The sequence below is a fragment of the Mirounga leonina genome, unplaced genomic scaffold (assembly GCF_011800145.1).
Source record: "Mirounga leonina isolate KUSES-001 unplaced genomic scaffold, KU_Mleo_1.0 Mir_199, whole genome shotgun sequence".
Classification (NCBI taxonomy): Eukaryota; Metazoa; Chordata; class Mammalia; order Carnivora; family Phocidae; genus Mirounga; species Mirounga leonina.
Genome location: NW_023270498.1, coordinates 2672979 through 2689708, shown reverse-complemented (window position 1 = coordinate 2689708; position 16730 = coordinate 2672979). Strand labels below are relative to the sequence as shown.

The 16730-nt window shown below is 43.2% G+C and overlaps 1 protein-coding gene across 1 annotated transcript in view; it reads right to left on the bottom strand.

The window, feature by feature from the left end:
• The window catches only part of ABCA13 (ATP binding cassette subfamily A member 13), a 372949-nt gene that overhangs the window by 70484 nt on the left and 285735 nt on the right, over window positions 1–16730 (bottom strand). The window contains exons 54-55 of the mRNA XM_035026542.1: window positions 13372–13564; window positions 10825–10934 (exon numbers count right to left, since the gene is read on the bottom strand). Coding sequence (XP_034882433.1) covers window positions 10825–10934; window positions 13372–13564 — 303 coding nt within the window. The remainder of the gene's footprint in view (window positions 1–10824; window positions 10935–13371; window positions 13565–16730) is intronic.

Below are 16730 nucleotides of genomic sequence, written 5' to 3'. Positions count from 1 at the left end.
CCCATGTCAGGTTCCAGGCTCAGCATGGAGTCTGCTTGGGATTCTCTCTCCTTTGCCCCTCCCCCACCGAATAAATGAAAAAAAAAACTTTATGAAGCTTCAAAGCCACAAGTGGTTGGTAGCTGCTATTTTGAACAGGCACAAGCCTAATTTTACTTCTTTATGGTCTTTTTCTCTCTTCTTTCCTTAAGATCTTGTCTGTGTATTTGGATTCTGCAGTTTCCCTACAAAATGTCCAGGTATGAGTATCTTCTTAATTGTATGCTTGAGAAACATCATGGTTTCCTATGAGAAATATTAAGTAATGGCCTCAGGGAAATTTGGTAACATTATTACCAAGTTAGAAGTATCCTGAAATACACGAAGTTGTGAAGTTTCTGAAAGGGAAGTTAAAAGTTACCTTCTGTGGCCAGAAAAACGATTTACACAGATGAATGGAGGAGCTACACTTCAAGGTTCCTGACCATTCCTTGTGGGCAGCCTGTTTGCTTCTAAAGTATAAATAAAAGCGTCTGTGTTTTACTACAAAAATTACACATATAATTACATACATTATATTATATATTATTATATTATACACACACACACACACATGTATATACACACACATATATATGGCCAATACATACTCAGATAAGTACCATAATCTGACTGTATCTATGTCTGAAAAGGTAAAAGTCTTGCTATATATAAGCTCTTTTTGAAAGAAATATTTTATATATGTATATACATATACATGTATGTGTATATTATTGGGATCAGAGTGAAAGTCTTACCAATTACTAAAGTAAGGATCAGGATCAAGAACAGGTAGGGGCACCTGGGTGGCTCATTCAGTTGAGCACCCGACTCTTGGTTTCAGCTCATCCCAGGGTCCTGGGATCGAACCCTGCATTAGGCTTCCTGCTCAGCAGGGAGTCTGCTCCTCTCCCTCTCCCTTTGCCCCTCCTCCCCGCTTCTGCTCTCTCTCTAAGATAAACAATAAATCTTTAAAAAAAAAAAAAACAGATCAAGAACAGGTAAGAGAGGTGAATTGAAAGGAAATATGCAAATAGGGCTTGGGGTTTGTTTGGTTTCCTTTTCACCACGTAAATATTTATCTGTGGATAATCATAAGTCAGCAGGACCAGCACAAAGCGGACGCAGCCTGCAAACACAATGCTCCTAGCAACTTCACGTTTATAAACTCACGCGACACACAGAGTACGAAGGGCTGGCAGGCCCCAGGACTAACATACCCGAGCCTTTCAGAGACTGTCCCTCCCTCGCAGCCAGGACCGAGGGGTGACGGCCTCGTGGTAAGGCTGCACAACTTATCTCTCTGGAAACTTCCAGAGTCTGATTCGCTTCCAGGAAGGGCCAGGCCAGCATCAGCTGGCTCAGACGCAGCTCCTTAGTCCTTGGGATACTCCAGTTACACAGACTCTGGCCTGAATTCCAACAGTAAGCGACCTGGTAAGTTCTATGCTGAAAACTCGGATTCAGATCCTCTGCCCCTTTTCAGAATTCAACTTCGGGCACACCACGTAATGCCCTGCACCTGAGATTCCTGATCAGTTCAGTCAGGATGAGGTCCTCTCCCCCAGGCTGTTAAAACTGTCAGATGAGATCAGAAACACCAAGCCCCTCACGGAGCATAACGCTTGGTGAACCCCAGAGTCACAGTACATTGTAACTACCGTGATTAGCATTTATTCTGTCTAGGGGCCACAAACGGTCCACCTACACATCTGATGGTGTCAGAAGTGAGGCGATATGGAGGGGTGGGGACTGTGAAAAACTAGGAAGTCTACATTCTGACCAAGTGCAGTCCAATCCCAAAATGCATGCACTGTACTGGCCAAATAAAAACGCATGTGATCATTGGCCTGCAGTCTTCCCATCTGTGACCACTGGCATTGTACCAGAAGCTCAAGATAATTTAAACCAAATTATAATGGTCAGTTATGAAATTCTGTAGACATCTCAAATTTGAGGACACGCGTTCATAGATGTTAATGAATTAAACAAGGAATGAAAAGAGCCCTGTTCCTGATAATATAACCTCAAAAAAGACACAAAGGGGACCTTAAAATAATGAATGACTGTATCAATGTATTCAATTAGGTAGCAGTAAGTTATAAGTTTCATGGGCAGGAAGACGTATACCGGCTCTCTATATAGTTAAAAATTCCATTGTGTTCTAATTACCCATTTAAGTCCTTGAATACCAATGTGCAATTAACATTACAAATAATCAAGGTTAAAAATATAATTAATGCAAGTGTGATTTAGTTATAATTAAACTAATTACACAGACATGTAGTATAATAAGGGACTTGCAGGCCATTAAGGAGATGTAAATGTATTCTTTCTTTCAAGAACAGCTATTTGAATTTCATTTTCCAATTAGTTTACAAACGATTGGATGGAATTATGAACAAGAGTCAGGCTTCCAGGGATGAGGAAAACAGACCATATATTTTTTGTTTGCTTTGGAAATTTGGATTCTTTTGTCCATATGTACTGGTAAATAGAGAAGTTAGGGAAACACACACACACACACACACACACACTCACGCACGCACACACGCACACCACCCAAGAAACAAAACAACACCTTCTTCCTTCTACAATTGCAGGGAAAATCAATAGCATAGTAACTTGACAGCTTCTATTCCGTACATGGGATTCCCTTTCAGAGTCTTCACCAGGATCACACATACCTTAAACACTCACCCAACTCATCAGTTCTATTTCCTGCTATTGAACACGATAGTTCCAAATACTGACATTTTATCGATTGACACAGACCAACCAAAGAATAATTGTATTCTCTGCCCATAGACGCAGCAATTACAACAGTAAAGAGCCAACACAGACAGGGATGCCTGGGTGGTTCAGTCGGTTAAGCGTCCCAACTCTTGGTTTCGGCTCAGGTCATGATCTCAGGGTTATGAGATAGAGCCCTGCATCAGGCTCCATGCTCAGCTTGGAGTCTGGTTGGGATTCTCTCTCCTTCTCCCTCTCCTTCTGCCCCTCCTGCTCATGCTGTGTCTGTCTGTCTCTCTCTCAAATAAATAAATAAAATCCTTTAAAAAAAGTCAACTCAGCATAATGGGTAAGCATGTAGCACTTGGAGTGGGGCATGTTTTCAAGTCTCCAACGTCTTCATTTAAGTTAGGAAAGCAAATATTTCTTAAATGAGAGTCCATGCCTGTTATTGGACAAGGTGGCTTTTACAGAAGATCTCAGCACATTCCATTCAAACCTGTGAGTTATCCTTCCTAGTATACAGGGGAGGAAACCAGACAAGCGGGAAATGGGAGAGGCAGGAAAACAGAGATTCTAAGAAGGAAAAGGGGAAAACAGGCACCAAGAAAACTCTGTGATGTATTCCACATCTGTCAGAATGAAACCGGAATGGCATTACCTACAACAAACCAACCCTAATTTTTCCACCTCTGAGGATGGCTGGAAACTGATTATCTGGAAAAATGGGTAAATAAAAACGGTAAATAACAAGCATCCTTCTGTCATTTTTAATATTAACTATATACTCTGAGTAATCAAATAAAATGTGGTAAAAGCAACTCTGTATCAAATTATCCCAGCTAGTCAATGAAAACTAAAGCTAAGAGTTGGAATATCACTGTCTTGTAGCCCCCACAGAAAGAATGCATTAACCCCGGCATGAGGCATCAAAACTGTTGACATCTGGGGACGCCTGGGTGGCTCAGTCAGTTAAGCGTCTGCCTTCGGCTCAGGTCATGATCCCAGGGTCCTGGGATCGAGTCCCACATCAGGCTCCTTGCTTGGCAGAGAGCCTGCTTCTCCCTCTACCTGCTCTGCCTGCCGCTCCCCCTGCTTGTGCTCTCTCTCTCTGACAAAAAAAATAAATAAAATCTTTAAAACAAACAAAAAAAACTATTGACATCTGTATGTACATTGTACATCTGAAACCAACACAATATTATATGTCAATTATATTTCAGTAATAAATAAATAAGTACAGAGTGAGAACCAGACAGGATGTGCCCCTGAGGAAAGTAAACAACACTACCTCCTACTGACTCATGCCTAAGTCATGTAGTTTAACTACATAATAAAGTGGTCAACATGTTTAAATAGGAACCTGAGCCTGATTAAGCCTCCGGATCCAGCTGCGCCTTGCAAGAAAGAGGACAGAGAAGCATGTGAAATTTCACCGTCTGTACTCAACCAGCAAAGCCTACAGACAGCTCTCTCTCCTAGTTCAATGGCGTGGGATCAACACGAGGATTGTAAGGAAAAGAAAGAGATGGAGGGAGACCTGCAGACTGAGAGACGTGAAAGTTGTATTGAGTCTTTACAAATGGCGTCTAGGGACAATCTTGGGTGATAAAGCTGTACAGAATCTTCTAGAAAGAGGTAGTAATTGCTATGGGCACACAGAGTGGCTCTGGGTTAGCAGTCAAAATTCTATTAGTTAGCCTGAGTCTTGGTTAGAAAAGTGTTGATCTTATAATAATATACTAAGCTACATTAAAAAAATCAGGGGGCACCTGGGGGCTCAGCCGGTTAAGCATCCAACTCTTTGATTTGGGCTCGGGTCATGATCTCAGAGTCATGAGACTGAGCTCTGAATGGGGCTCTGCACTTAGCGGGGAGTCTGCTTGAGATTCTCTCTCTCCTTCCACGCCTCTCCCCCTTTCTCTCCCTCTCTAAAAAAAAAAAAAAAAAAAACAGGCTAGGAGTTACTCTAGGATCTGAAGGGTCTAAGGGGTATCAGTCTGGTTCTTTCTGAGCTAGGTACAGATTATAAAAGTGTATTTGCTTTGTAAAAATTCCTTGAGAACTTCTTTCCTATTTGTAACTTATACTTCAATGGAAAGTTTCTTAAAAGGAAATTTTTTAAAAAATTAAACCAAGAAACATAGGTTTTGAGTATCAGAAATGTTCCTCTATGAAACTTTCTGAAAGATTAACTCAAAATTATATATGTCATTTAAAGGACAGTGACAGCAATAATACCACTTTTTACATTTTCAGGATCAAGGTAGAGCTGGACAAAGAAGCATATCTATAGACTTAATGATTTGATAATTTATTTAGAGAAGGAAGACTTTAAAAATCACTCAAATCAAGAAGTTAGAATTAGTTAGAAGTTAGAAGTAGTGAAAAAATTTTTATTTTTTTGGCAAGTCTAAAATTATTTTATTTATTTTTATTATGTCCAAAAAAATTATTTATTTATTTGAGAGAGATTGAGAAAGAGACAGAGTGGAGGGGTGGGGGGGCAGAGAGAGAGAATTCCAAGCAGGCTCCTCGCTGAGCAGGGAGCCCCATGCAGGGCTCGATCCCAGGACCCCGGGATCATGACCTGAGCCAAAGGCAGACGCTTAACTGACTGAGCCCCCCAGGCGCTCTGCAGTAGTTAAAATTTTTAAATTAAGTAAACAGGTCTTTAAGAAAGTATAGTCAAAATTACAACAAAAATTAAAGATAGGAATAATTTAACAAGAAGGTTAGAAAATGAAAGTTTTCAACAGCAAACTACTTTTTCTTATGAATCATAAATTTAAAATTCTACACAAAATTTAGTAAATAAAAGGAAATGTACACCCATGACAAAATTAAGTTTACTGCAGAAAGGTAAGAAGAGCTCAGTAATCAAAAATCTTTCATTAATGACATCAAGATGTCAAAAGAAAAAGAACTACAAAATGTTCATTTGTATGAATGCTAAAATGATAAATTTAAGATTTGCCTTAAAGAACTTTAAATAAAATTACAAAATAACACTAACAAGACAAATAATATGTACATGGTTTTCAAACCATCACATTTAGTAAAACAGAAATACTACCACCCTAGTGAGCAGTAGATGTGCTGCCATTTCATATTATTTTGAGAGTTCTTGGATAGTGCAAGGTTTGCAGAAGACACAGAATAAAAATTTTAGTTCTTTCCAAATTAATCTATAAATGCAACATAAAAGCAATTAAAATCTCAATGGAAATTGTGGACACAATGCTTTACACGCGTCTTCCTGTACATGCAAAAAATGGTGAATAGATTTTATTTGCTTCATTCATGGCTATGTAATTAGTGTCTAGAAAAGAAACACACACTCAAATATCTCCAGGCATTAGAAACAAGAAGAACCCTAGAGCAGCATCTCAAGCCACTGCCTGCTGGGTTTCCGATCTGAGTTACATAGAGCAGCTAGGAGTCTGGCCCCTGCAAGGTAATGGGGACCAAACGCACTCCTGTTTGATGAAGAGGGACCAGAACCAGGTTGTGTGATACCTGGGTCTACAGCACAGTTCCACCTCTCCTGAACGAGGCTGAGAGAAGCGGGCTGGGAACCTGGGGTACAAGAAAGCTGCTCATCCTCCAGGCTGGTCAGAAGCACAGCACCCAGACGAAGCTGTGCCGTGACTGGGAATGGGATAGTCTCCCCTTTAGCTGCAGGCTGGGACCCCAAATCCTTCAACACAAGACCTGGCTCTGCATGGGAAAGCTGGAGAATCAAGAGGGGAAGGAAGCACCCAACTGACAGAAGGTGACACATAGGAAAAGAGAGAGCAAACGCAAAACACACTAACACACTCACTTGGGAGCCCAGCTAGCGGAGTTCCAAGCTATGAGAAAATCTAACGAGAAGAAATTCAAAAGAACAAACAATTAAGAGATTAAATACTTCCTGATAGAGACAAATTCATCTGGATGAATAAATCTAAAAAAGATATGCATGCACTCTGTAAAGAAAACTACAAAGTGTAATTAAATGTATCTTTTAGGGTGCCTGGATGGGCCAGTGGGTTAAGTATCTGCCTTCGGCTCAGGTCATGATCTCAGGGTGCTGGAATTGAGTCCCGAGTTGGGCTCCCTGCTCAGTGGGGAGTCTGCTTCTCCCTCTCCCTCTGCCCCTCCACCTGCTAGTGCTCCTTCCTTCTCTCTCTAATAAATTCAAATAAATAAATAAAATCTTTTATAAATAAATAAATGCTATTTTTTAAACAACCTAAATAAATGTCTATATATACTAGAGTCGTGGAAAAGGCAAACAGAATTTCATCAAGATCTCAATTTCCTCAAATTATAGTATAAATGTGATGCAATCCCAATCAAAATGTAAATAATGTGACATTTTTATAGTGAGTGGTAAAATGATCCTAATAAAAATAATAAAAAGGTCCCAAAAGAGTTCAAACAATTCTGAAAATCAAGAACTCGGAAGACAGACAGGCAGGGAAGCCATGTGGGATGCATCACGAAGCAAGAGAAAGCAAGGCCGAGAGCCCCAGCATATTGAGCACATGGTATATACAGAAGTGCTTCCAACTGATGGACAAGAAGACACCGTGGTGAAAAAATGGCATTAAGCAAACTGGAACTCAGGATAGAAAAAAATCAAGGGGCGCCTGGGTGGTTCGGTCAGTTGAGCATCAGACTCTTGATTCCGGCTCAGGTCATGATCTCAGGGTCATGGGATCGAGCTCTGCGTGGGGCTCTGTGCTGAGCTGAGCCTGGAGTCTTCTTGGGATTCTGTCTCTCCCTCTGCCCCTCTCCCCCTGCTCTCTCTCACTCTCTCTAAAAATAAAAAATAAATAAATATATTTGAAAAAAAGGAAAAACATCAAATTATATTTCTACCACACAGTGTTTCTAAATATAAACTCTAAATATAAATTAAATACAAGAATGTTAAGCTTTATGACCTTAGAAAGAGAAGAATTTCTTAAGATTCAAAGAATAAGAAATAACAAGGGAAAAAAATGAAAAATTGGCTTCATCAAAACTGCAAATATCTACACACACAAACTTATAAAACAAAGTTAAAATTCAAGGTACCACTGAAAGGTAATTCTTTTTTTTTATTCTTATGTTAATCCCCATACATTACATCATTAGTTTTAGATGTAGTGTTCCATGATTCGTTGTTTGCGCATGACACCCAATGCTCCCTGAAAGGTAATTCTTAAAACACATAAAACATGCAAAAGATTAGTTTCCAGTTGGTGGGAATGCCAACTGGTGCAGTCACTCTGGAAAAGAGTAAGGAGGTTCCTCAAAAAGTTAAAAATAGAGCTACCCTACGATCCAGTAACTGCACTACTAGGTATTTACCCAAAGGATGCAAAAATATTGATTTGAAGGGGCACATGCACCCTAATGTTTATAGCAGCAATGTCCACAATAGTCAAACTATGGAAGCAGCCCAAATGTCCATCGACTGATGAGTGGATAAAGATGTATATAGATATATATATGCACACACACAATGTACATACGTGGTGTATATATACATTGTATATACTTCTATATGCAGTGTAGTATTTCATTGGCTGAAATACTATTCAGCCATCAAAAAGAATGAAATCTTGTCATTTGCAATGATGAGGATGGAACTAGAGGGTATTATGCAAAGTGAAATAAGTCAGACAAAGTCAAATACATGATTTCACTCAGATGTGGAATTTAAGAAACAAAACAGATGAACGTAGAAGAAGGGAAGGAAAACTAAAATAAGATGAAAACAGAGGGAGGCAAACCATAAGAGACTCTTAACGATAGAGAACAAACTGAGGGTTGCTGGAGGGATGGGGTAACTGGGTGATGGGCATTAAGGAGGGCATGTGTTGGGATGAGCACAGGGTGTTATACCTAAGTGACAAATCACTAAATTCTACTCCTGAAACCAATATTACACTTGAATTTAAATAAAATTTTAAAAATAAAAATTTTAAAAATAATAAAAATTAGAATAAAAAAAAAGATTAATCTCCAGTTGAATGTATGAAACACTCTTACATTAATGAGTAACCAAAAGACAGACAACCTTATAGAGAAAAGGACAAAGGGCATGACAGGAAATTGGCAGGAAGGAAACCTACCAAACAAATAAATGTGGGAAAAGCACTCAAGTTCATGAATAATCAAAGAAGTGCAAATTAATTTAACAATAATATTTCATGCCCACCAGATTTGTAAAAAATTAAAACAATAACTATTATGGAAGGGGATTGGGAGATGCTCATGGAATAATGTAAATGAAGCATACCAAATAAATGATCTTTATATTCTTGTCTGATTTTAAGATATGCATCTCTCCACACAAACACCACATTTAATCACCCATACTTCACACACAGATAATAGATAAAATTAGATATAGGGGCACCTGGGTGGCTCAGTTGATGAAGTGTCTGTCTTCGGCTCAGGTCATGATCTCAGGGTCCTGAGATCGGGTCCAGCATCGGGCTCCCTGCTCAGCTGGGGGTCTGCTTCTGCTTCTGCCTCGCCCTCCGCCCCTCTACCTGCTCATGTTTGCTCTCTCACCCTCTCTCTCTCTCTCAAATAAAATCTTTTTTAAAAATCAGATACATACACACAGATATGAATGTATGTCTAAATTACACCCAGCAGGAGACATGTAAATATTAACACTGCATTTTAAGAGTCCAAGAAAATTTCCCACTGCCTGGCACATCATAGAAGGACAATAAGTATTTGTCGACGCAAAGAGTTAGCCAATTCATGGGAGATTTTAATATTTTTGAACAACTTTTTTTCAATTACTCTATTTGAACCCATATATACAAATCTCAAGCGCATTATTTCCAGGCATACTTAAAAGTGACTCTGTGACCCCAACAGACAGGCTATGAAATCAACTATGGTACTCAGACGGGAGCTATTTATAGAAGGACCTTCCGAGGACATGGTTTTCCTTATGTAAGTTGAGCAACGGACGTCCGAAATCTATTATCGACATTGTCAAGTTGCAGTGAATTTGCTGCAGTAGAAAAAAAAGATATATGCCAGGGACCTTATAATCTGGTACGGAAAGGAAGAAGTGTGCGTATAGAGGGAGCCATGGAAACATCTGTTTTGGGACTCACATGATGGCACGTGGAAGGCTCGCCCGGAAAGAGCCCTAAACTTGCAAGTGGGAGATTTTAATTAGTGCAATTGGGGCAAGTCAGCTCCTCGGGCAAACTTAGAGCAAGAAGCAAGCAGCCAATCTGGCCTCCAGAGAGGTTTGGAACCAGGATTCTCCTTCTTTGGAGAGACAAGAGCCTCTAACGGTCCTGACCAGAGCAGGGACAGAGAAGTCAGCGCCTCATCCGACTCGATGACCACACCTCTGACAGCACCCACACCCCTGGGGACATGTCCCCAAGTCAGCAGTGCAGCTCGGAAGGAATCAGAGAATGGGGTGATGTGCACCCTAACTGGCCGCATTAGGAGTGACATACGGAGATAAAACTCTGTGGGGTTACCCAGAGAGCCCCCACAGGACCCGGTGGCCTCGGACAGTCTTCAGCATGCAGAACACCCAGAATCTTCCATAGTATTTGCAGCAAGGGGAATAGATGTTTTCCCTGCTTCCCCAGATGCCACCGTCTGGATTTTCATACATATACTCTCCCCAGCCCAAAGCTGTCAACCCCCTGAAAGAGGGGGTCTGGGTGGTGAAAGAGGGAAACCATGTAGCCCTCTGGGGCCACTGTCCCATGGGTGGGGGTGTTTGAAGCTGGATCTGTTGGGGAAGCAAGAAGAGCCAGCCCCTGGCCGTTTCCCACTCACCTGTCAGCAACCAGACACCCAGAGCCCATCGGGGGCCACAAAAGAGGTCAGCCCTGCGTGCTTTCTGCAGACATGTCCTTGACCCTGTGGCCAGATGTAGGGAGCTTATCTCATTGGCCCTGGAGGCTCTTCCCTGTCTGAAAAGGGGCACCTGGCAGCTAACTGGAGGGTAAATATGGAGGGAAGTGGCATCTCAGACTCTGGGCACAGGACTGAGGGGACACGGGCTGTGTGTCAGGCAGCAAGAATGACTGCATCTGGATTTACCCTGTGGGAGTCCTGGCGACGGCATGTCCTGAGGTCGGTGGGGCATCCCCGTTCAGCATCTTGAATGTGGTGCTCTTCCCAGCCCCGTTGGGCCCCAGGAGCCCAAAGCACTGAAAGGAGAGAAGGAGCAGCCAGCTCAGAGCCGACATTTCTGGTTTCTGATAATCCCAGACCTTTAAAACCACACGATTGTACAAAGCACTCTGGAAATGATCGTGGTGTCTGAGCGGTGTGACCATGTCGACAATCACCTGCGATGAGTGAATCTGTGTAAGGAACACTCCAGAGGGTGAGAAGTGAATGCCAACTACCAGGATCGTGCTGAGATCCCCCGTCCTCTGGGGGGCGGTCCCAACAAGGTCCTAACTGTGTCCCTTTGTGGAGGATGGAAGTTCTTGAAACTCACATCACTGTAATCATTATCCTCTTGACGCCGCTTAAAGTACGTTCTCGGGGTGCCTGGGTGGCTCAGTTGGTTAAGTTTCTGAATCTTGGTTTTGGCTCAGGTTATGATCTCAGGTTGTAAGATCGAGCCCCACATCAGGCTCCCTGCTCAGTGCAGAGTCTGCTCAGGATTCTCTCTCTCTCTCTCCCTCTGCCCCGCCTGCACTCACGTGTGTGTGCTCTCTCTCTCTCAAATAAATAAATAAATAAAATCTTCAAAATATAAAGTACATTCTTAAAATATTCTCCCCACTCTCCCTCCCCTTCTCCCCACCCCCAACTCAGACTCTAGGCTGATCTTGACTTGAGTCAAGAAGAGAACTGTTAGTTCTAAACTCTGACTCTCAGCATCAACATTTGGGGTGGGGGGGAGGGGGCGGTGTTTGGTTCAATGTTGTCTTATATTCCAGGTGAAAAATGGCCTTCTTGCTGTCTTTTCTAGACCTCGTCTTTATTCGTCAGTATGTTCTTAGCTAGAGATTCTGTGGTAGAGACGGAGTCTGTGTGGTTCATCAGCTGGCTTTCTGTCTATTGACCGCAGCTGACTTCCCTGCTCCTTGAATCTTGGGAAAGTGCCTGTTCTGGCTTTCCTGGTGCTGGCCCTACCTAATTACCACAGGACCCTATGTGGCACCTCTGGATGACAGGTGCTTCCCTGAATTACCACCTGCTTTCATAGCCATGCTTCCCCCCGTCTCGACTGGATCTCTCCCACCATCCGACCCATGGACCCAGCTGGACTGACAGCTCTAAGGCAGTACCGTTCACACGCTTTTACCCTCGCCTTGCCGTTACCTAACACGCTACGTGATCATGGTCTTCCGTTTCCTACCCAGTTATTCATTCCTAGAGGGACGGGGACATAGCTCAGTCTTCTCTGTCTCTTCCACTGGCTCTTACAAAGCACTTCACATCTGAGTATTTAAACCACGTTCACAAAAAGTCCAGCAAACAGAACTCAAATGTAAGTGGCACCTCGGATCATCTCAGATCCCTGGAGCTCCTCCCTTATTAAGTGTTCCAAGTTTTTCTCTTACCCTTCAGCTTAAAACTACCCCGACAGGTAGTAGCAAAACTAAAAATGATTTTTGAAGTAGAGGTAAAACAAATAGTTCAATATGATGCCAAAGGTTGCAGAGTTAGTCTTTGGGTTGAGTGGCCAAAAGTAGCTACCAAAAAACTCCTTCAGCCAGAGTCCTGGCGACAGCGTGTCCTGAGGTACGTATTGAATGTGGTGAATGGTATATGACCATTCACCACATTCAAGATGCTGAACGGGGATGCCCCACCGACCTCAGGACACATACAGTCCTCTTCAGCCACAAACCACAGTGCAGCACGTAAGGATACTCCTGGATCAACTTAGACTGGTCCCCAGGCTTCTCTTTCCCTCCGAATAGTCCTCTCTGAAACACCTGCTCTCTGCTCACAGTGCAGCATGGCCGTCAATCACGTAACCATGTAACCTGCCTCGAGCCTCTCAGGAGCTGGGAACAATATGAATGCAAGGTACCTCTTATTTTTAACAGTTAATTAAAGGTAATCACTTTCAGAGTTGATTTCTTTTTATGCAATTAAGCACAAATCAGGAACAATTTGCATGGCTTCTCTCAGTTCTGATTAAACATTTCTACGAGAATTAATGCCATATCCGAGCAAAAAAATTCTGAGCTATTGCCTTGGGGTGAGTGTTCTTTCCCTTTCCCAAGGAGCATTTTAGTAGATGGGCTTAATTGGCCAGTTAAAAAGTATGGAAGTCCGAGTTAGAGTTAGAAGAGGTTCCCTGAATTAATTGGGTTGATAAAGTATTTGTACTCAATAAAATGTCATCCCATAGCATAAACAACGATTAAAACTCTTTAATCACATGAAATTTTTAACATTACGAAACAGAATAAACCCCATCCATCAGTCAGCAAAGTTTTCGCTGGGGAAAGAGCCAATAGACTCTCTACTCAGATTCTGTGTCTAGTGATTTTTGCAGAAATTCCAGAAATCTGAAGGCTCTTGGGTCCGACAGCAGATATCCTGAGCCTAACACAAGCCAATGCACAGAGATACGTGGGTTTGTAACAGAAAGGGGTACAAACAGAGGGTCCTTACCTCTCCTCTTCGTATGCCCAAACTAATACCTCGCACAGCCGTGGTCCTCTTAAAGCAGCTTCCGTAGCTTTTACTAAGGTTGTGTAACACAAGAAGGTCTTCACTGGTTCTTCCTTTCAACACTCTTATCTGCTCTTTTTCAACATCTAGGTCCTTGGAGGATGTGAGTGTGCCCTGGATGGCAGACTGGCCCCTGGGAAGATGAAGTAAGGGTTAAGTCACACTGAGAACTGGAGATGGAAGAGTCAAGAGAGACAGAAAGGTCAGAGACCTGTCGAAACAGAAGATGTGGTCTTGAGGCTGCACTGTCAGCTCTGGTCCACACATCTTACTTCTGCCATCGCGATTAATAATGAGCAAGAGTCCGGGGCACCTGGGGGGCTCAGTCGGTGAAGCGTCTGCCTTGGGCTCAGGTCATGGTCCCAGGGTGCTGGGATCGAGCCCCACGTCGGGCTCCCTGCTCAGCGGGGAGCCTGCTTCTCCCTCTCCCTCTGCCTGCCTCTCTGCCTACTTGTGTTCTCTCTTTATCTCTCTGTCAAAAAAATAAATAAAATCTTAATCAAAAAAAAGAAAAAGAAAAAGAAAACATAGCAAGCAAGAGTCCACATTCATCCCCTAATGTGAAGGAAATGTTCATGTTCCTAAAAGACAGCGAAGTGGACAGATGCTCAACTAGAGCTGCTTTTCAATTTTAGGAATAATAAAAAAAGGCCAGGCTTCTGTGCAAAGTGGAAAAAGAATGTATCACAAAATTATTACAAGGAGTCATCTTGTCTAAGCATTTTTAGCAAATAGGTCACTTAAGTAAAGTGCATAGTACATAAAAAAAAGCCCAAACATTATAGTTACATAGAACACACTGGATTGTGTAAAGGGATTGTACAGCAAGTACTTCACACAACACCACGCATAATAGATTTAATAAGTATTTATCAGGTGAATACAAATTTAATATTCACTTCAAATTTATTTGCTCTAAATCTGAGCTGCTCTTTTTTCAATCTTCTTTATGATTTTCAACCCGGCACATTTTAACTTTAAAGTAAATTTCGATTTCTCCTGTAAACTGTAACATGCCAACATTTTAATCATTAAATAGGTACAGACCCCAGAGTTAAGGTTGTACCAAAATCAACTTTCTGGTTTTGCCAATGAGATACTGTCATGTAATATACGACCAAATTAATCACAGCATCATTGGGAGAAGCTGAGTAAAGGGTGCACAGGGACTCTGTACGAATTCTGCAATTCCTTCTGAGTCTTCAACTTTTCTGAGATAAAAAGGCATTTAAAATAAAATAAAATATTTAAAATAAAATCTCCCAGTGCCTTAGGTCCTTTCCCTGCGTATTTTTTCGGTGCCTAAAATCACCCTTGAACTAATACAGAATCTATTCAATATGCAACCTAGAGGACGAGTGAATACACCTAGCTACTCGGAAGTATCTATTGCATGACGCCATTCATATAACATTCAAAAGCACGAGAAACAAGTCACTGGAGAAAAAACCAAGATCAGTGGAAAATTACAGAAATCAGTACTCCAGGATCATTATATCAGCTCAGGAATGCTCTGCAATTCTTATATTCTGTACTGGGAACAAGATTATATGGTAGATTTGAAATGCACAGCTTTAGGCTAAGTGTGAACTTAAGGTATTTTATAAAAAGACTGATTGATTTTAGGGGGGGCCACGGGAAAGGGAGAGGGAGAGAGCATCTCAAGCAGGCTCGCCGCTGAGCGTGGAGCCCACCCGGGGCTCGATCCCACCACCCTGAGATCATGACCCGAGCTGAAACCAACAGCCAGATGTTCAACCATGCCACCCAGGCGCCCCTGAACTTAATGTATTTTAATGGATGAAAAGTAATGGTTTTTAAGGTGCAAAAAGAAAAAAAAACACCCAAGAACAGTGGTTATGTCCAGCATGCTATTTAGCATGGATCACCTACATTACGGAGGAAGGAGACGCCCGGGCACCTGAGAGTCGAAATGCCCAGCAGCAGCAGAGAAATGCCTCCGGGCCACGTGCCTGCTCGCACCCAACCAGCACCTAGGCACGCAGGGCAGGTCAGCTCCAGACCGGAGAGAGGAGGCTAGAAGGGCCCCAAACGGCCCCAGCCTGCCTGGTGTTCTGCCCGGGCTCAGGTTCTCACGGAGACTTGGATTCTCAGCAGACGACCAAAGACCCTCCGCAGACGCGGTCGGGGCCACGGCTGGCGGGGGCAGACAGCAAGGAGGAGGGGTCCGCACCTGCTCAGGGACCCGCTGCTGGCTGGGGGGGTGCGGGGGGACAGGCGCTATCCCTCCCAGGTGCAGGGGAGGGGGCATCTTCCTGTTTACGAGTGTGATTCAACACCAGTGCTCGGCACTCCCCGCGCGAAGGAGCGGACGGTCAAGCAGAGCAGAGTGACACGTAAACACTACGAAACGACACTCCGGCCCCAGCAGAGAGAGACGGGCCGCAACGGGAAGGCTGGGAAGGCATCGGGCCGGCCCTGGGGGTGGGGAGCAGCACGAGGTGGGTGCTGGAGGCGGGGGAGGCCAGTCCTGCCAGGGGCCCCGACTGAGCAGATGACCAGAGGCAAATGTCACCCATGGGGGTCGAGGGGGTGTCACAGAGAGCTTCACAGGGCATGAGCTGCCCGACTTGAGGGGGCCTGGCTAAGAACATAGGATTTTCTTCTTTTGTCAATGATGAGTGACCTGGCCAGACATGGACTTTTTTTTTTTTTTTTAAGATTTTATTATTTACTTGACAGAGAGAGATACAGCGAGAGAGGGAACAGGAGCAGGGGGAGTGGGAGAGGGAGAAGCAGGCTTCCCACTGAGCAGGGAGCCCGACGCGGGGCTCGATCCCAGGACCCTGAGATCATGATCTGAGCCGAAGGCAGACGGTTAACGACTGAGCCACCCATAGGCTCCCAGAAGTGGATTTAAAAAACAAATTAATTTAGGGGCACCTGGGTGGCTCAGTCGGTGAAGTATCTGCCTGCGGCTCGGGTCATGGTCCCAGGGTCCTGGGCTCGAGCCCCGCATTGGGCTCCTTGCTCAGTGTGGCTCCTGCTTCCCCCTCTCCCTCTGCCTGCCTCTCTGCCTACTTGGCTTTCTCTCTGTCTCTCTGTCAAATAAATAAATAAAATCTTTAAAAAAAAACACAAGCTAATTTAGCGAGACCCCACTGCAGTAAGTCATCCATAGAGGTAGCAGGCAACTAGTGTCTCAGTCAGATGACATTTCAGTGTCCTGTGGCCCCCACATTGACAAAGAACAATAAATACTGATGATTCGCTGTGGATAGCAAAGGCATTATTCTAAAATATGGTGGAACAAATGCTCCGCCAAGTGAGACAAGGAG